The sequence below is a fragment of the Silurus meridionalis genome, chromosome 23 (genome assembly GCF_014805685.1).
Source record: "Silurus meridionalis isolate SWU-2019-XX chromosome 23, ASM1480568v1, whole genome shotgun sequence".
NCBI lineage: Eukaryota > Metazoa > Chordata > Actinopteri > Siluriformes > Siluridae > Silurus > Silurus meridionalis.
The window spans coordinates 14,382,231-14,403,397 of record NC_060906.1 but is presented as its reverse complement, the minus strand read 5'-3'; the positions used below and the strand labels follow the sequence as shown (position 1 = coordinate 14,403,397).

General features: G+C 38.8%; 2 protein-coding genes across 2 annotated transcripts; one reads left to right on the top strand and one right to left on the bottom strand.

Annotated features, from left to right (window-relative positions):
- Nucleotides 1–7,939: 7,939 nt before the first annotated feature.
- On the bottom strand, nt 7,940–10,814 carry arf6a (ADP-ribosylation factor 6a). The gene is made up of 2 exons (XM_046836656.1): nt 10,444–10,814; nt 7,940–10,288 (listed from the first exon to the last, which is right to left on the bottom strand). The coding sequence occupies exon 2, from the start codon at nt 9,659–9,661 to the stop codon at nt 9,134–9,136; it is 528 nt and encodes a 175-aa protein (XP_046692612.1). The 5' UTR covers nt 9,662–10,288; nt 10,444–10,814; the 3' UTR covers nt 7,940–9,133.
- Nucleotides 10,815–13,796: 2,982 nt separating this feature from the next.
- Nucleotides 13,797–20,391, top strand: prpf39 (PRP39 pre-mRNA processing factor 39 homolog (yeast)). The gene is made up of 14 exons (XM_046836694.1): nt 13,797–13,951; nt 15,288–15,865; nt 15,955–16,080; nt 16,193–16,311; nt 16,443–16,610; nt 16,751–16,922; nt 17,330–17,437; nt 17,550–17,714; nt 18,132–18,258; nt 18,746–19,014; nt 19,154–19,338; nt 19,451–19,525; nt 19,710–19,827; nt 19,977–20,391. Exons 1-14 carry the CDS (start codon nt 13,939–13,941, stop codon nt 20,055–20,057), a joined length of 2,304 nt encoding a protein of 767 aa, XP_046692650.1. The 5' UTR covers nt 13,797–13,938; the 3' UTR covers nt 20,058–20,391.
- Nucleotides 20,392–21,167: the final 776 nt, after the last annotated feature.

Here is a 21,167-nt window from a genome sequence, read left to right as displayed (position 1 = left end):
AGACAGCATGGTCCATTCATAGAATCGTGAAATAGACACATGCTGGGTAGAAATTGAATTAGATGCTAAGTCTAAGATCACAGTCTGGGTCGTTTGGACTGCTGTGAAATATGAGTGTGTATGTCATTTAGAACGAATTCCGGTCACTTTGAGAGTCTGATCTCATATTGCATCAGCGCTGCATATCACAGGAAATCCTGCATCTGCTGCACAAAAAGCAGCTTATCCACTGGGAGGCGCCCCTACAGATACAGATACAGACACAGACAGAGACTTCAATGGCCACGTTGACGTTCAGTGTGCACTAACAGCAGTGTTTCCTGGCACTGGAGAGTCCCCATGCACTGCAAATTTAGGTCCCCCAAAACAACACAGCTCTTCAGTTCATTAAATCTTTCATGTTCACGAGATAAACAATCATGTAGAATAAAATATATATTTCCACGAACAAGACTTTGGTAGGAACACGTGTGAAACGAATTAGATGCATATGTATGCACAGGGTTATCAGAGTCAAATATCTGAGTTGCACAATAAAATAGGTTCGTATATACAATCACTTTTCTCTGGTTAGAGTCACGGTGGAGCTGGAGCCCATAACTGTATCGCTGGGCACAGTATGGAAAAACTCCCTCTAGATGAGATGCTAGTTTATAGCAGTACATACACATTAATTTACACCCAGCATAGCCATTTCAAATAACTACATGTTCTTGGACAATTGGAGGAAACCAAAGAACCCAGAGGAAACCCAAAGGGAAGTGGGGAATGGCTAGCCTAGTGGTTAAGACCTTGGCCTTTTTTATCAAAAAGATGTGTTTGAATCCCAACAACTGGACTTCTCTGTTGTAAAAAAATAATAACAAAAATAAGATAATTGGATACTTGCCAAAAGCTATAAATATTTAGAGTATATATTCCTGTTTAATCATTTATCTTATTTTCCTTTGTTCCTTTGTTGTAGGTAGACAGCTGGCTTGTTGGTATCTGTTTAGCAAGCTTGCATTTGAATAACATTATGTTACCTGCTAAAATTAGCTTTGCTTTTGTTTTTAGTTCGCTATAAAATTGGTCATGGCAAACAAGGTTATATAAAGTCCACTGCAAGCTATCTTAAAGATTACACCAGAATTGAGTGAATTGCACTAAAATGCACAAATAATATGTATTGGGTATATAGCAAACAATATTAGAAAAAAGACAACAATTACAGTATTTCTAGTTGACAAGTTAATAATAAGTAGCTGAAAATGCAAGAATAACACTGGGTTAGAGCTTTGGCAGGAGCAGAATGTATTAGATGAAGCTTCTGAGGCTTACATACGGGAACATATTTAAGGAAGTTAATTACATGTATTAGTGTAAGAAGTGGGCCACGATATACTGTCTACTCCAATAATAAGCAGCTACACATGCAAGGAGCAAACCACAGATGCATCCTTTATTGTACTGTTTCAGTTGCTGGCAGTGATTATTAATGATGCATATCCTGCATATATTTTCAAATTAGAGTAGGCAAATTAATAAAAACTCTGCAGGTTTGCAACAAATGTTTTTTTATTATTGTGAAAAAGAAAATTCTATTTGAATCTCATTCAAATAGATGTATTTTGGGTCAATGTATATTTCTTTAAGACTTTAAGATTTACTAGATTTGAGTACATGCTTGATAGCTATGGAGGCTTAGCAATGATGTGGTGAAATAAATTACTGTATATGACTCATACTGCCATAAAACTATGAACTGGTATAAATTTTTTATACCAAGCAGACAAATAGATATTTTGTTGCAGTCCACTGTAGAAGATTGTCTTTGCTTGATGTTTGTAACATTGTGCAGGCATTAAGTTAAGCTTGTGCTCCTGCTGAGAAGCCATCCATCAGTCAGAACAAAAACAGAGGAATCAAAGCAGATTGGATGACCCAGCGGGCCCGCTTCCTATTTCAGGGGAAACATTAGATGTATTTTTTCCATTATTTTTTATCAGAATTTATCGTAAACAGTATTTAATCAATTGTAAAAATCAGGATTGTACTCTTAGTAAAAACAGTGTTTCACAAATATTGTATTGTGGAATGTATGAATTTATATTACATATTATGTGTGAAATCATATTACTTATTTAGTATTTCTTGATGGATAAAGAATTTCTGGCTGAATTTCCTGTTTTCCACACCAGTAACCCCTGCAGGTCTCCATACATCCTTTCATCCGGCACTCAGCTTCAGACTTAAAAGAAATGTGAAATGTATTAGAACCTAAATATATTCTCTCAGTTCTGATGATGGTAAAACAGTGGCATTTAACCTTTACAAATGGTTTAGGAGGTCTATTATATGATTTATACTATTTTCCTGCTTGCTATACTATTCAGTAAGCCCTCATACCTTGTAGAAATTTTTCATTATAGGATAAAGGTGATTAGACAGAATAATTTTGTATTTATTTGCAGAAAACTTTCTTTCTAAGGAGAAAACTGGACTCAAATCGTGGCAATTCATGAATTTATTGTTGAACGTGTTTAGCTTTACATTGCAGGATGCTAAAATCTTAAAATTAGCTCCGCAAATCAACATTAATTCTTCTTTTGTTCTCTGATAAACACAATCTGCCTTTAAAAAAACAACAACAAAACAAACAGCTTATTGTGGCACTGGGTGAAACCTGAAACCATTTTGGTTAGTCCTGTTAACAGGAGGAGTGTAGTTTGGCCGAAGTGCCTGGCTGCCCTGTAACTGATGACAATTTCAAGTTTCTTTTATACTAATAGCAGGCTTAAGAGTGTATTTTGAACATATAATAAAGTTATATAATGAATGTTCTCACATATTATTTTATAATTTTCTTTCTCATCAGGTTAGTGTGATATGATACATTAAACGGAAGTTCGTTATATGGAGATAAATAGTCAGATGTCTGTACAAATATTTTCTTACACTCTTGACAAGTGACAAGGTTATTCAAGGGTTCTTAGTTTGTACTTCCTCTCTGACAGAAAACCATGATAGGAAATACAACCTTTATTCATCTTGGTTGAACTGTTTCTGTATGTGTGCTATACCTAATGTTTTTACAAACACTTATATCCTTGTAATACTACTTTAGTTAGCACACTGAATAAAGCAGATTTCATCTGCTTTAACACTTTTTGTCCTGATTTGTTAAACAAAAAGGATCCCCTATTCATCACATTCATAATGATTGCCCAGGCTTGAACTTTTGGCCCTCAGAGAGTGTGTGTGTGTCAACAATGGCTCCATCTGTCACAGCTCCAGGCTGACCATGTGTCCTGCTGGATTCATGCTGCACATCACCTTCTGTCATATTGGATAATAACACTGATAATTGTTCTTTTGAAAAGCAAAGCAGTTGACATCACTTCCTGTATCTATCACATGTTTCACCCTGCCTTACTAACACCCCCTCCACTATGCACACACACTCACAGAGTAAACTGTCAGCGAGCACAAAGCCCTGAAGGCCTTATAATTGTTTGCATGCATAACAGGGGTAGAACTGTTTCTGGCTGCTGGTCCATAAGTGCAAAACACATTTAACAGACCAAGAATTTAACAATAAACCTTAAAGAAATTAAAAAACAAAATGGCAAATCCGAAAACACAGCAGCAAAACCTAATACACAACAGCAAAATCAATCAGTGTTAACTAGGGTAGGTCTTTATCAATGATTTATTGCTGATTAGACCTGACTTATCACAAACCAATAATAACTGAATGCAAAGAAACGTGGTTTTATTTTCCTGAGTAGTAAATATTTTGCTGAAGTTGCCTGGCTTTCAGTGTTTAAATAGTCATACTGATTCCATGCAAAGGCAGAGTATGTAAAATAACATCATATGAATGCTATCGATAAAAATAAGCACAGCAGCATCAGTAGAATTGTTTAGAAACATATTTCCTCTTGCTGTGAACATCCTCCTGCTCGTTTACCACGGTTTCTCAGACTCACACGTGCTGTGACTTACCCTTTCCGTTTTGAGTTAACGTTGGTGTTTTTCTGATTTTACTCTTCTGTTTTTCCTGTGGTGTTTTCTGATTTGCAGTCAAGTTTTTAAGTTTGGTAATGTGTTTTGCCCTTATATTTATTTTTATTTTGCCAGAATTTACAGGCAATTCAGACAAGCATAATGAATAAATAGTGTATTGATATTAATAGGAGAGTATTGGTAATAATAAAAAAAATTATAATAGTAAAACTAACTTGAAACAATGCACTGGCAGAAGGACTGTTTCTCTTAACTGTCACAGACTGTTTGATAAGCACAGGATTGGTATAGATTTTTTAGCTAAGCAACATTTGTCTATTTTTCACTACCCAGCTTACATTTGATAACTATGGCAATAGTTCATAAAATCATCATAAAAACAACATTCCATTGAACAACATACCCAAGAAAATCCAAAAAAAATTGGACAGATCAATATTTCTCTACCCCAGTAAATATATATATATATATATATATATATATATATATATATATATATATATATATATATATATATATATATACAGTACAGACCAAAAGTTTGGACACACCTTCTCATTCAAAGAGTTTTCTTTATTTTCATGACTATGAAAATTGTAGAGTCACACTGAAGGCATCAAGTGCTATTTGACCAAGAAGGAGAGTGATGGGGTGCTGCGCCAGATGACCTGACCTCCACTGTCACGGACCTGAACCCAATCGAGATGGTTTAGGGGTGAGCTGGACCGCAGAGTGAAGGCAAAAGGGCCAACAAGTGCCAAGCATCTCTCGGGAACTCCTTCAAGACTGTTGGAAGACCATTTCAGGTGACTACCTCTTGAAGCTCATCAAGAGAATGCCAAGAGTGTGCAAAGCAGTAATCAAAGCAAAAGGTGGCTACTTTGAAGAACCTAGAATATGACATTTTTCAGTTGTTTCTCACTTTTTTGTTATGTATATAATTCCATATATAATTCCACATGTGTTAATTCATAGTTTTGATGCCTTCAGTGTGAATCTACAATTTTCATAGTCATGAAAATAAAGAAAATTCTTTGAATGAGAAGGTGTGTCCAGACTTTTGGTCTGTACTATATATATATATATATATATATATATATATATATATATATATATATATATATATATATACACACACACATACATAGATTTTACACACACACACACACACACACATATAGCTACTGTTTACTCCAGATGTGAACAGTTATTCAAATAAGCAGCGAGAACTCATGATAATGTTTTGCCTGGAGGATGGGTTTGACATTGTCATTTTAGTGCTGTGGAAAGACTGCAAATGAAAATCTATTCTGTAATGAGCAGTCGTACATTTAGGTTAACCTTACACTGATGTATTACCTAGCTAGTGTTAAAACTGAAATAATGTTTGCACCACTAATTTGTGTAATGCATCTTGGACTAATCACATTAATGACTGGACCTGATTTGTAGGAAGCTAGCAATCTGACTCAGCAGTCACGAGAACGGTCGGCCTCTCCCTGTGGACTTGATCCACGCCTTTGTGAAAGTATTGCGACCTCTAACAAACCGAGGTGTGCATTCATTGAGCACGGCTGTTTCTATGATGAAACTGAAACACGCTGTATTTATGAGAGTATAACTAACCTGACAGGTAAATATGGCTCTGACTTCAAAATGCTATTGTTATCCTATCTTTCTCCACCATAAGCCTTATATGTGGCATTCTGGCTTTGCTTCTGCAGATATGAAACAGGATTAAAAACTAGGAGGGCTGTCCGAGTGATCAATACAGGGAACTAACAAGGCCTTGTTTAGTCTCATTGTTTTACCTTCTGACAAAGTACACAAATCCACCCTTATTCAGTGAGGAAAAGAGAACTGCTGATCATTTGTAGTGTAAAATCTGCAGTCGTAATCTGGACAAGTAGAAACAGCCAGAAAAGCACAGAACGTGCGTCTCTTTGGCACATAGGAGTATATAAAAGTAGCTATAACTGATTTTTGTATTCTTTTTTTTTTACTATAAACATGTATAGTATCAACAACACTTTTGGTCACTGTTTTCTAGTACAGACCCTGGTCTATATATTCCATGCAAATGTAATTTTCTTCCTAAACAACCATGTTGAAGAAGGAAGGTTCTGACAGTTGCCTGATTTGTTAATGAGGTACTGTATTTTGCAGCTGAGAAAATAACAATATACTCAGGGAGGGGAAGCAACCGGGAGAGTGTTAGAGAAGTATCAGGTATGGATCATTATCTCCCCAAACCTTATTTACTACATAACTAAAATAAAAAACATTTGCTAAACCTATTTGTATCCATCAACTTGTCTTTTGCTCTCAATTTCCAGTCTCAATCACCACAGCTTTTTCCACAGAAAGTATTAAAATACAATACAATCGTCCTTTGTCTGTTTAAGAGTCACAGAGCTTTCTGTTCCTGAACTTTCCAGCGACAGAACATTAGCTCCAAGTTTACATTATTTATAATCCTACTTGTTTTGAGTTTCAGTTGAACCCCTTTACATTCAAGGGACCAGTCAAACAGGTTAATATTTATATAATCTCAATAATACATATAATGGCTTTAAAAATGATTTGGTAGTGATTTCCATGTCTCAAATAATGAAATCAACATTGGCTATGGTTCATAGACCAAAGTGAGGTTGTCAAAAAGGTCTTCAATTTGGTAACCACTGGTCTAAACATGATCATAGACAAAAGAAGCTATTACATAGAACAGAGATGGATTAAAAATGTTCAAGTTTCGTTTAACACTAACAATGTGGCAGAGTTCAGAAGTACATATGTACATATGGAATGACCTTGTTCGCATTCGGAGTAACAGATGCTTATTTGATTTGTTTAGGAATTTATTAACCCAACATTGGCTGAGTGTCCTTCATCTCGATCGCAATCTAGCAGGCACAGCGCTTTCAACAGAGCAACAGGTCAAACTCCAAAGCAACTTTCACTTGATAAATATATTCAGTGATATGCAGCTTTGGCTTGGCATTCGCTTATTGCAATACTAGATTGTAGACTCTCAGGTCACCAATAGAGACTAGCAAAAACCAATGAACACTACAAACCTGGGCATGATATGATTACCATACTACAGTACTGTAAAACAGTACTGGTTGAACCCCCTTTTACATTTTTTACTACACCATAAGCAAGAATGTCATAGGTGTGAGAGCGTCAATGGCTTAATTCAGTAGTTCCTACTTCTAGATAATGATGTCATCTAGTATTCAACGTTCTTCTAAGCGCTTTGAAATCAGCCTGAGCAGTTTACTATCAAATGGAAAATGTTTACAGGGGGCTATCAAAATAAAAAGAACAGCATATCTTTGATCTAATCACAGGAAACATCAATGCTGGTCTTAATGTGATGACAAATTATATATATATATGCACTATTTTGTCAATACATATTTTTACACTGTTCTTTGTCTAAACCCTATTAACCCAGTGACATGTAGACGTTGTTAATAATCATTAACTGTTGCAGGAGCGCAAAATTATTACAAAATGCACTTTATCCTGACCGAGTCTGAACTCTTTCTTGATATATAATTGTCTTCTGAAACATGATGTAAAAAAGCTTTAAAACACCCAAACTTCATCTAAACTAAAACTTAAGATTAATGTGTGAATTTTTAAAAATGCAACTTATAAAAAAAAAAAAAAAAAAAATCAATCTGAACTGAGGAAGTTCAGGTTTTGTTTAATTCGCTAAACCAAGCAAGAGAGCGTTTATGTTGTATGCAGGTTTCTATAGTTAAGCTGAAACAGCCCTTCCACAAAATACAACAGAAGACCTCTGAAATAAAACAGGCCAACACTGACCTAATACTGAAACAATTTTCTTTTCTATTTCTGAGAATGTTCTGAAAAAAATCAAGTGAAAAAATAAATCAACATCTATTTTGTACTGACAGTCTCAAGAATGTGCAGTTTTATTGTTGAATGGGAATACGATTCTTTCTTCGGCATAACACATTGCTGTAAATAATACAACAAATTATTTATTGAAACAAACAGGCTTGTCGGCCAGCACCGTGCAGCTGATGGGTATTGTATTTGCAGATCAGAATCCAGAGCACCATGAAAGATCTAGGTGAGTAAAGGTAGTAGGGTTAGTAAACACTTTTTGTTGCACAAGGTCAGAGCAGAAATGCTGAATTGCTCACGTCAGCAAATGGCCCTTGTACTGACACCATTACAGGCATCTCTCCCTCTGTAAATTCCACACAGCTCTTAGTCATGTTGGCTCATCTATTGTGAAACACCTTTTGTCCGCGCTTCCCGAAGAAACAAACATTTTAAATACTCATTAACAGTGGAATCTCCACCCTCTTAAAGACCAAACCATAGCCAGTGTCACAAAATGAGGGAAAATGGGATATTAATTCAAAGTTGTTGTTTTGTTTTTAAATAAACATGGAGGTACTGAACTGAGACAGCAAATCGTCTTCCTGTTAAAACACCTCACACAAAAAAGGACAGCTTTTACTCTTTACATTTCTGAATTCTTCAGACATGATGACAAATGAAAAAATTGGAAGTCATGATGCCATTCTGGGACAGATAACGTGTCTGAAATGAAAAGAGACCTTGGAGTGTGCGAGTTGTGAGACAAGGGTGGGTGGCAACTCCTACTACATTCATAGGCAAAGTCAGACTTCCATGAACTCAAAAGACAAGCAGAAAACGAACATAATAATGGTGCTGTGGATAAAAGAAAAGATGATCGGGGATCACAAAAAACTGCAAAGGCAAAAGAAATCTTAATAAGAGCAATAGAAAGCTACAGCTCTACGTTTCCAAAAGAACCCTTTCATGTAATCTGAAAACGAAGGAGTGGCATTTAAATGTAATATAATTGTAATAGTGCCAAAAGCAAATGTAAGCGCCAACCAAAAGGATTGGTACATAACACAAAAGAAAATTGTTACAGGGCATGATCAAAAATCAACAGAATTAGGATTATAAGCAAACTTTTTTTTTTTTGCCAACATTTGCAAAACAAAGTATTTGTTAAATGATTCCGTTTGATTTTCTTATTCTTGCTCATTTTAGTTTTTTTTTAATCTATCTATTTCTCTTGCACTGACCAGTTCAACTGAGCAGTACATTAAGATTTATAATTTGAAGTGAGCCAGGTCAGGCCCTCGTATAGTCCATCACCCGTGGTAGCGCATGAGGGCTGCACATACCAATTCCTGTCTCGGATACGGGTCAAGCCAAGCTTCTCCTGGATCTCGTGTGGCTTCATTGCATCAGGAAGATCTTGCTTGTTGGCAAATATCAAGATGATGGCGTCCCTCATCTCACGGTCATTGATGATGCGGTGCAGCTCCTGTCTGGCCTCGTCGATGCGATCTCTGTCAGCGCAGTCCACCACAAAGATGAGCCCCTGTGTGCCTGTGTAGTAGTGCCGCCAAAGCGGTCGTATCTTGTCCTGACCTCCCACATCCCACACGTTAAACTTCACATTCTTATAAGTGACCGTTTCCACATTGAAGCCCACGGTCGGAATGGTCGTCACCGACTGTCCCAGTTTGAGTTTGTAAAGGATGGTCGTCTTACCAGCCGCGTCAAGTCCAAGCATCAATATTCTCATCTCCTTGTTTCCAAAGATCTTCGAAAGCATTTTCCCCATCTTGTTGGTTGTGCATATATTATGTTTATTATAAAGAAAGAAAAAAAGGTCTGTTTTTTTTTGGTAACGTACCTTTGGCTATGTTATGTGCTACTTGTAATACTTCAGCTTTTAACGCAACACCAGCAATTCTTTGATACTGTAACAGACTGCAAAACTATTGCTTTGCAAACCAAAAGTATGGCTTTTCTTTGATACGAACTTCTGAGATCAATCGATTTGCATACTTCAGAGGAATGAAAGATATTGAAGTTAAAGAAATAAGAAGGTGTGGATAAACCTTCTGAACCTGTCTCAGTGTCTGGGTGTCTCAAAACCTTCTGAAAGAAAAAAAAGAAAAAAAAGAAAAAGAAAAATCCACTTTTTAGCTGAATGTGGTTCAGACTTCAGCGCACACAGCGGCCCACAGCAGCAGCTCCGACTTCCTCCTTGTGCTCTCCGGCTCTCGACTCCTCATTCAAGCGCCCGGGATTCCCTTCAAGAGTACACGGTGACCATTGTGCTCTTAATGGCGTAGCAGCAAACTGGAAGGCGTTCAGCCGGCAACGGCGAGAAGAAAGAAAACCAAAAGAACTCCTCCAAAGGTCATTGATTCATCCGAGTTTCCGTTCTCCGTGTCTTCTCCCCCTGAAACACAAGAGCCGTTGAGAAAAGGGAGGGGTAACAAACACGGACCGAGCAGCAACTTTAATCGCTCGCTCCGTCGCCTACTTCCCCCCTGAAATACAGCAACCCGCTGCGAAAATGACAAAACCGGGAGGGCGAGAAAAAGATCACATTACCTTCCAAACGCGCCAGACTCCCACAAATCCGCTATCCCCGCTCCTCTTCGGTCCCCCTCCAGTCTCTCTGTGTGTCTCTGTTCAGTCCCTCAGTCGCGCGCTGTTACCGGAAAAGGTGCGGACCTGCTTCACCCGCCACTTCCTCTGGAGCGCTCGTGCGCTTTACGCCATTTAGCGCTCGCGCTGCGCGAGGGCTCAAGCTCGAGTCAGTCTGTGCGTGAATGAAATGGACGTCATTCACGTATCCAGCCGCGCTTCCGCTTCACCGCCTCGGGAGCGTCTACTAATCCGAGTTCTAAACGTGCACCACAAAATGCAACGCACGATTTTTTTTTTTTTTTTACACAATCACGTGGTTCCTTTTCAAGACGCTACACCACAGACGTACAACCTACCAGAGGAAAAACCGGCTCGGTGGCGTCATTTTACGTGAGGATGGGAGGAGTGGCCCGCTGACGTCATACAGATTTTAAATAATGCTCTTTATTTATTATTGAAAAAATCTTTTTTTTTTTTTCATTGTAACACCAAAATAGTAACAATACACTATTCGTACAATGTTTTCTCTTAAAAGAAGAAGATCAAATAGGAAATAAACTGTTTTTAACTCATTCCACCCCTCAACACAACATCCAGACACACACAAACACACAAACGAATACACACTGCACAAAATTGCTGTTTTGCACATATTGTGGCTAAAACAATTCAGTGTTTGCATGCACATTATTTAGTATTATATAGACAATTCCGTCTGTACTAACACAAATCTTTTGTACTGTAGGTGCTTCATACTTGCCACATGTACGTACATTAGAGCGCAGTGAAATTCTTTCTGTGGATATCCCATCAATGTTAGGAAGCTGGGGTCAGAGCACAGGGTCAGCCATGATACAGCACCCCTGGAGCACAGAGGGTTAAAGGCCTTGCTTAGGGACCCAAGAATGTCAGCTTGGTGGAAGTTGGGCTTGACCCCCTGACTTTTTGATCAGTAACCAAGAGCATTAACCACTGAGCTACTACTGTCCCACTTTGGGTTGCTCTTGTTTCCTTTCTCCTCCTATAAACCTGCTAGTAAGTGTATTGGCTATTCTAGCTAATAATATCAATTACTGTGTGTACATGGTGTCCTGTAGTGGACTGGAATCCCAACCAGGTTGTATTTCTACATCATTTTCAGTGTTTCCAGAACCACTGCAGTCCTTACTAGAGGTTGGAAGTGTAATGTTTCTTGATTCAACAAAGAAGTTTTGTAGCAAACTTATTTTTATTCTACTTTTTCAGAACCAGCACAGGAACCAACAGCACCAGCTTGTACTGGCAAATACAAATACAATGTCGCTACAGGAAGTAACTAAGTTATTGTACTCAAGTAGATTTTTCTGGTATCAGTACTTTACTTTTACTACTTTTTTTCTGACAATGTTTTACTTTCATTCATTACATTTGTTTGTGACACAAATATCTGTACTTCCTACTTCTTACATTTTCAAACCAGGCTTGTTACTTTATTTTACTTATTACTATTTGCTGACATGATCAATGTTTTTCTTTTCGTTGCATGTTGTTTTTAGCTCATCAACCTATTTCTTGACATTGTGCAGCTTTTTCAACCTACCACTGGTGTATCATTTTCTGGCTCTCACACACTAGAGACATAAACTAGGTTATGAAGCTAACAACAAGCACGGCAGAAGGCAAAAAGTAGAATGGCTAACGTGAATTAGACAGGAGGAGTCAGCGATGTAAACATGACCGATAACTGAAACCTGATCGTCATCTTTTCTCTACTTGTGTTCTATATGATGGTTGTTTCACCTGGACACATCCATTAGATAACAACATTTTAAATTATTTTGTATTATTATATTGATATGATGTGAGGTCCAGTTACCAATGTGACACTAAAACAGTTAGTAGTAATGGCTACTTTTTATTTAAGTTCATGTTAGAGCCCAAACTTCTTTACCTGGAGTAAAAAATGTGTAGTCAGTACTTTAACTTTTACCAGAGTTTTTGAAAACATGAGTATCTGTTCTTCTACTTGAGTGAAGAATGTGTGTACTTTGGCCATCTCTGGTCCTGACTCTTGGAAAAAAAAAAAGATAGAAATTGCTTAAATGCAACATGTTGTTAACATTTGTACAAACAATGCATGTTCATTAATCATTGATGCACAGCATTGTTTTCTATTTGATCATATTTCCCCCTGTAATAAATCACTTATCATTTCTTGGTAGATATTCCTGTTTGTTTTCTCATTATATATATATATATATATATATATATATATATATATATATATATATATATATATATATATATATATATAGCGGCCTTAGATACAAACATCTGCTGCAGTTTGCCACATTTGCATGAGGATTATTTCACTTATGATTGCACAAATATTTCACTTGACCTCAATCGCTGTAAATACTAACCCAAAACCAATGTGTGTCTGTAATATACAACCAGTATTTGTAAAGTTAAACTTAATGTACTGAAAATTTAGTAGTGTAACTGATTCCACTTCTAGAACAATGTATAATATTCCATAATATGCATCTAGATTTATACATAACATTTCTGTACAATGTTTGTTTGTGCTATTTTATTGGATTATTTGTAAATAATTTGTATAATATTGTAAATAGCATCTTACACATCATAGTTATTTATATAGATCAATGTTTTTGCATTTTTGTTCAAATAAATTAAAAGCATTTAGCTACATTGTTTTAGTCAAACAAAAATGTAACTGATAAAAAAATGTAATAAATACATTATAGATCAGTGGTTCTTAACCTTGTTGGAGGTACTGACCCCCACCAGTTTCATATGCGCATCCACCGAACCCTTCTTAAGCGGGGCATGTCATCACGAATCATATGAGTCGGGTGTGTGTCTTGACCTCCGCCGAACCCCTGAGACTGACTCACCGAACCCAGGTTAAGAACCACTGTGATGATAGATAGATAGATAGATAGATAGATAGATAGATAGATAGATAGATAGATAGATAGATAGATAGATAGATAGCTTTTGAGCTCTTGAAGAGTTTTATTAATGACACCAGGTGTTCTTGGGTGACTGCTGACATGTTTGTTTTCTCATTCGTTTCTATTGAAAGATTGTAATTTTTGATGCTTGCTGAAAAGTGTTTGCTTTGGTTCAATACGGAAGTCATAATAATAACATTACATTGAACAAGTTCACAATATGTGAGTGGGTAATCAGCAGATAATTCGGTAAAATGCGCTTGAGTTCAAAGCCGGGAACAGGCCCCAAAAGCAGCTTAGGCGTTCACACCTGGCCACTTTACCCGCCCATTAAGCAGCAGTGGTCATAGTGCGCATGCGCACGGCGGCTGTGCCCTTGTGTAGCAGCGCGGTGGTGTGAGGGGGAGGTGTAGAGAACGAGCTCGGCAACGCGGCCACATGTCGTTCAACAGATAACTTCGAAAGCGGAAAGAAATCGGTCAGCGAACACAATTTAATGGAACAATCTGGTACGTAGACGCCCGTGTGGATGTTTTGCATTCGTTTAAAGTAAAATTGTGCATGGATCGAATTTAATTTGCAGTGCTCTCGACGACAGTGTGTATTAGCGGTTAGCTTCGTGGCTAACCGGACTAGGCCTCACAACCAAAGCGACGCCGTTAGCTAGATTAGCATGCGCTAATATAAAAAAATATATATAAATATCATGCATCGTCTATATTCATTTTTCTTCCCACGTGCACAATACACACTTGACTTCGGGGATTATTTGCTGTGACGTTCTATCATATGGTTAATGAGCCAAAATGGATTAGCTTGCTAGCTGTTTGGTAATTATTAAACAACTCTCCAGTGTAATATGGCTTTAATGGCGCTAACAACACGGGTCCTTTTACATTAACGGCCAGATGGGTATTATCAGAGACACACCTCGTGTTGACATGTTAGTTTCCCCTATAATTGTCTTAAATGTTAGAGATTGCCTAGACGGCTAAAGCGCTAGCTCGTGGTAGGTGCTTGAACTTAAATCCGAGCGCGAAGGGCTGTTGATTTGTGGTGTGTGTGTGTGTGTGTGTGTGTGTGTGGGGACTCGGCCAAAATGATGTCCGGAAAATTCGAAACATGGGGAAACTAGCTTTGAAAGATGTCCCAAAAGGGCATTTGTTGGGACACGTGAACCTTTTGTATCTAATCACTGCTGGTAGGTGGGAAAACGGACATCTCCATTACTTTGCTTGAGCAGATTTTCTCACCTCACATACTCACGAGTTTCTGCTTCGTCGACAGACTCTAGTTTTAAGGCACATTTGTTTTTGATTGAGCTGGATCAAGTATCACTTCCTCCAGGTATTAATATTGGTCTCAGGTAATCCTATCACAAGTGAAATGATGTAAATAACCTGAGCTTAGGTTCATTTTGTGGTCTGACCAGTTCAATCGCATTCCCATGTTTTTTTTTTTTTTTTTTTAGATGCATCTCAGGACCATCCACTCAACCACATTATACACTGACACTCGGCATGTGGTTAAAAATCGCAAGTGTCCATTTGTTCCACTTGAGCAGATTTTTTTTTCTTTCTGATTTTGTAATGTATACAGCTGTGGAATGACCCAGATGTTTACCACTATTGAATATTTAACACTGTGCTGCATACATAGATGAAAGATCAATGGTGTGGTGTTCTATATAGCAATATAAGCTGGATTTGACACGGTATACAAACACGAAACTCTGCATTACCATGTATGTATAACAGACCTTATGACTGATCGGAAATCGGTGGGATTTGAAATTTGATATGTTTTACCATAACTTCCTGAATTAATTATTTTGTATCTCTTTAGATCTGCCATTTTCGGACGAGGCCATGACCGCTATGGTTGGCACAAGTGCCTCTGACAATGGGGGTGCTACTGCTATGGAAGGTGCAGAAGATGGCTTTGTCCCTGACCTTTCTAACTTGGCTCCTGAAGCTCAGTGGACAATGGACCAAGTGCCTGACTCTTTTGCTGCTCTTGCAAATCAACAGGACCCAGAACAGGGCCACCCAGAGCAGTACCAGCAGTACTCGGTAGATGGGCATTCAAATTCTGCACCGGAGCAAAAATCTGCCCTATCTGAACAGCAGGACAATTCGTCATATGTTGATGATGGAAATCAGCCAGGAACAAATGGACAGACTGCAGAGGTGGACCTTAAAGATTCAGAGCTGAGCTCAGAAAAACAAGCTGAAACAGGCAGTTCGGATAGCCCTGCAAATATGGAGCTTGAGGATGGGTCCAAAGAAGAAAGTGAGGGAGGAGATGCCTCGGTGTCAAAATCTTTACTCCCCACTGACTTTGAGAGGCTCTATAAGGTAGTGGAGGATGATCCTGAGGACTTTAATGGATGGGTTTACCTTCTGCAATATGTTGAACAAGAGGCAAGTGTCATGTTTAATCTTTTCATTGAATTACCAAGAGCATGTCATGGTCAGTTCTAATATTAAAAGCCATGCATATGTTTTTCCAGAATCACCTGCTGGCCTCAAGAAAGGCGTTTGATGCCTTCTTTCTACACTATCCCTATTGTTATGGCTACTGGAAGAAATATGCAGACATAGAAAAGAAGCATGGTTGCATACAGGAGGCTGATGAGGTAAAGTGTCTCATAAAATACACCCACACTTTAATTTACTTTAGATTTTGTTCAATGCAATTACGTTACAATACTTGATTGCCTTGTGGCTAACTTTTTCTTCTCTCCTAAGGTGTATCGCAGAGGTCTGCAGGCCATCCCCCTCAGCGTTGACCTTTGGATTCATTATATAACTTTCTTAAAAGAGAACCAAGACACGAGTGATGGAGAGGCTGAGAATCGCATACGAGCGTAAGTATATCGTCTGCAGGTCTAGATGGATGGCCAAAAATATGTAAATCATCTTTTGTATGGTTTTGTATTTTAGGTTCCATGTTATTATGTAAAGAATATATACGTAAATTATTTCTTTATTTTTCCAGTGCCTACGAGCATGCAGTTCTTGCTGCAGGTACAGACTTCAGGTCAGATCGTCTGTGGGAAGCTTATATCAGCTGGGAGACTGAGCAGGGGAAGTTGGCCAATGTTACAGCAATTTATGACCGTGTCCTGGGTATTCCAACTCAGCTGTACTCCCAACACTTCCAGAGGTTTGTAGTATGTCTGTGTCTATTATGAGTCCAACCGATGCAACACTGTAGACGTGATTGGGTTAATAAGCTTTATATTAATGTTGGTGGAATGCATATTTGACATTCCACAGTTAACTGTGTCCATTGTGTTATTCCAGGTTTAAGGATCATGTGCAAAACAATAATCCCAAGCACTTCCTGTCTGAAGAGGAATTTGTTCAGCTGAGGTTGGAACTTGCAGCTGCCAATAAGCCCAGTGGAGAGGGAGAGGAGGAAGTCCCCAGTGAGGAGTTACCACCAGGCACAGAGGACCTTCCAGACCCAGCAAAGGTAAGAGGCCAAGCTGGATTGTTTGTGGGTATTAAACATGGCAGGGATAGGGAGGATCCTACCTGATCCTGGAGAGAAGCAAAACTGTACAGGTTTGAAGAGGTGTCTTTCCGTTAGCAGCCAATGAATACCTGAGGATCCAAGTTGGCATCCAATCAGGGAGTCGATCTAAAAGTGGGATGGGACCGTGACAGAATGACACCGTCCCTCAGCCCTCCCTCGGCTTGGGCGACAGCTGATGTGCAGGGTGTGCATACCGTACTTATCCCAGCGCAAGATGCTGCTAATTTCTCTCGAGCTCATGGTGATGTAAAACCTTGGTAGCTGAATATGCAGTTTGCACGTCACTCGAGATAAGTCGAGCGTGCTGTAATGCGATGTCGCATAATTGTCCATTTCTCCTCTAGAGAGTCACAGAGATCGAGAACATGAGGCATAAGGTGATCGAGACGCGTCAAGAGATTTTTAACCACAATGAACACGAGGTCAGCAAGCGATGGGCCTTTGAAGAAGGGGTAAGTGTTGATTTAAAAACACCTTTTTAGATTATTATTGTACATATGGTTAGGAAGTTGGTTAGCATTTCTTAACAGCGATTTTTGAACTCCTTTTCAAACCTTTCACTAGATCAAGCGTCCATATTTCCATGTGAAAGCTTTGGAGAAGACTCAGCTTACCAACTGGAGGGAGTACCTGGACTTTGAGCTGGAGAATGGGACACCGGAACGTGTAGTGGTTCTGTTTGAGCGCTGCCTGATCGCCTGTGCCCTGTACGAGGAGTTTTGGATAAAGGTAAATAGAGTTCCTTTCGCAGAGACTCGCGTTCCTCCTGTCCCCCCCAATCAACGTTTTCACTTCCTCAGTAAAACTTCCTGCACTCTTTGCGTGTAACGTTGATATTTGACTGTATCTGTTGTATTAGGGGATGGCCAGCTTGCCACACAAGATTTGACTCCAGCATATGCCAACTTCGTTGCATCTCTCCGTCTCCCACTACCTTACAGAAACTTATCTTATTGGTTCCATGAAGGTGCTGATGGGTTTAAAACAGAAATTCTCAAAACGATCTTGTCAATGGAAATTCACCGGTGCAGGGATCAGAAATGAAAACTTAATTTCTGTGTTCTTTTCCCATTTCTACCTTTTATTTCCCTATCCCCCTCTCTATCTACACCTCCCTTTCTCATCTTTCCTTCTTTACCTCTAAAGTATGCCAAGTACCTGGAGAGCTACAGCACAGAGGGAGTGAGGCACATCTTCAAAAAAGCATGTACTGTCCATCTACCAAAGAAGCCTACCATCCATGTTCTCTGGGCAGCGTTTGAGGAACAACAAGGTGAGCTTCATTGTTCTGCTGGTGTACAGTATTTGGCATTAAGAATGTTACAGCATAAAGATCAAGGCTCCCAGGCCTGAAAGAAGTTACACACCTATTGTTAACGCATGCAAATGGTATTACTCAATCCTTTTGTCTTGATCTGACTGAGAAGTGTAATGAATGCAGCACAGGGTGTGGCGTTTTAACCACCACCATGTTACGCGTTACAGAATATATAGGGTTTCCATTTTACAGACATAATTTTAACTGCATATCAGGATTCTAACTGTAGGTATTGTGTTGCTCAGATTCACAGTCTTAAACCATGTTAAAGTACATAACGTTTAAAGGCTATACAATTTCTTAATGGTTGCTGCTTAGCTGTTATATATTAAGCACTGATCTTTGAGATTTATTGTTATTGCTATTCAACCAATATTGACTACGGATTTTGAGGTAGTTTAATTTTTGAAATTGAGATTGAGGTGTACCGTTATTTCTCTAGGGAACATTGATGAGGCTCGAGGGATCCTGAAAAGTCTAGAGGAGGCGGTTCCGGGATTGGCCATGGTGAGACTACGTCGTGTTAGCCTCGAACGCCGTCATGGGAACTTGGATGAGGCAGAAGCGCTTCTGGAGGACGCCATCAAGAACGCAAAAAATGGAAGCGAATCGACCTTCTTCTCTGTGAAGCTGGCTCGGCAATTCCTCAAAGTACAGAGGAATGTTGGAAAGGCTAAAAAAGTATTGCTAGAGGCCATCGAAAAGGATGAGGTAAACCTGGCTTTTTTTCCCACAAGAACTTAACGTGTTAACTTGGTTGATTTAATGGTTCTAGGAGTTTTTTCTTTTTCTTTACTGCTGTGAATGTGTCTATAACTTTAACCCACTCTCTCTGATCCAATCTCCACAGACCAGTCCCAAGCTCTATCTGAACCTGCTGGAGCTGGAGTACAGTGGAGACGTGCAGCAGAATGAGGCAGAGATCTTGGCATGCTTTGACCGGGCCCTTGCCAGCACTATGCCGTTAGAGTCACGTGTAACTTTCTCACAGCGAAAAGTCGAGTTTCTTGAGGACTTTGGAAGCAATATAAATGTGTGAGTTAAACATCTGATAAAAAATTATCCCACCACTTATTACATTCATTTTACAACCTTAGCATCATGTTTAAAACTAGATCTAAAAATCTGCTTTGCCTTTCTCAACCAGGCTTGTAGCCACTTATGAACAGCATCAGAAACTTGTAAAAGAGCAGGAGTCTCTGAAGAGGAAAGCAGAAAATGGGTAAGTCAAGTATTGAATATTTGTACTGGGGGTTCATTGATCATTTTATATGTTCACTCTTTAACACTTCAGTTTTACATGCTGCTCTGTTGGGGCATAAATTGTTAGTCTTTCTTACAGAAATCATGAACATTTTTCAACATTTAAGTTTTATTATTATTTTTCTTTTTTGCATGTCACAAAGGTCACAAGAGCCGGATTCAAAGAGGCAGCGCATTGATGATGGCTCTGCAGCATCTGGTCAGATGATGCCAGACATGCAAGCTAATCATGGAGGATACAACTATAATAACTGGTATCAGGTGTGTGCTTCCATAAGTACTATGCAATGCCTTTTTGTTTGTTCCAGTGATTAGTCATGTCATTAAAATATTTGCTTAAATTGCTGTAGAGTACAGTACAGTGTTCTGTTCATAACCTTTGTTTCTTCTTTTTTCTTTTTTTTATATAGCAATACAACTCTTGGGGAAGTCCGAACACTTGGGGCCAGTACAGCCAGTATGGCCAGTACTATCCACCACCCCCAACATGAATGGAACCCAGAAATGGATTGATGTTGAAGTCCCTTTTACCTGTTCTTATTGCTACTTTCAACATTCTCAGTCTTTTGACATGTTTTCGTGTTCTGAGCATGTGTTTTGGAATTGAGTTTTTTTTCTCCTTCCTTTTCTGTAAAGAAGTGCGACTGTTTAATTTTAGTGTGATTTAGTGTGTTCTTAGTTGTTTCAGATGAAAATATTTGTTAAGAAGGAAATATTCTGAAATCTTTTTTCTTCTCCCACAAATGTCATCACTGATTTCAGAGCCAAATGTGAAATGAAGGCTTTTTATTTTGAATTAATTTCATAATAAAGAGGTTGCTGAGACACTTGCCTTGATTTTACTTAACTATTAACTTCAGATGTGCTACAGATGACACTGTGCGCATGTATCCACACAGTTGCAATACTTTGGAAGGGCAGTAAATTAAATATAGATGAAGACCCACTTTAAATAAAGTGAAAAGTACAAGCGTATGCGAACATCTTTCAGCTTCTCCCATAAGGTGTCGCCACAGCGGATCATCCGTCTAACTCTAACCCCCCCTGTCCTCTACATCTGCCTCTTTCAAACCAACTAGCTGCATGTCTTCCCTCACCACATCCATACACCTTCTTCTTGGCCTTCCTTTTTTCCTCCTTCCTGGTGGCTCCATCCTCAGCATTCTACTGATGTACCCCATCTCCATCCTCTGCACATGTCCAAACCATCGCAATCTCGCCTCCCCTGCTTTGTCTCCAAAATGTTTCACATGCGCTGTCCCTTTTATAAACTCATTTCTAATCCTGTCCATCCTTGTCACTCCCAATGAAAATCTCAGCATCTTCAGCTGTTCCACCTCTAGCTCCACCTCCTGTCTTACTTTAATGCCACTGTCTCTAATCCATACAACATTGCAGGTCTCAACACAGTCCTATAAACTTTCCCTTTCATTCTTGCAGACACACTTTTATCACAAATCACTCCTGCCACTCTTTTCCACCCACTCCACCCTGCCTGCACTCTTTTCTTCTCTAACACACTCTCCATTACTTTGCACTGTTAAACTTAATGCCCCTGTAGTTCCTGCAAATCTGTACATCGCCCTTGTTCTTAAAGATCA

Excerpts from the sequence above, each read along its gene's own strand:
- arf6a (XM_046836656.1), bottom strand. The coding sequence starts at position 9,661 with ATGGGGAAAATGCTTTCGAAGATCTTTGGAAACAAGGAGATGAGAATA.
- prpf39 (XM_046836694.1), top strand. Across the intron at positions 15,866-15,954 it reads TGCAATATGTTGAACAAGAG|AATCACCTGCTGGCCTCAAG; the intron begins GCAAGTGTCATG and ends ATGTTTTTCCAG. Across the intron at positions 16,312-16,442 it reads GCTGAGAATCGCATACGAGC|TGCCTACGAGCATGCAGTTC; the intron begins GTAAGTATATCG and ends TTATTTTTCCAG.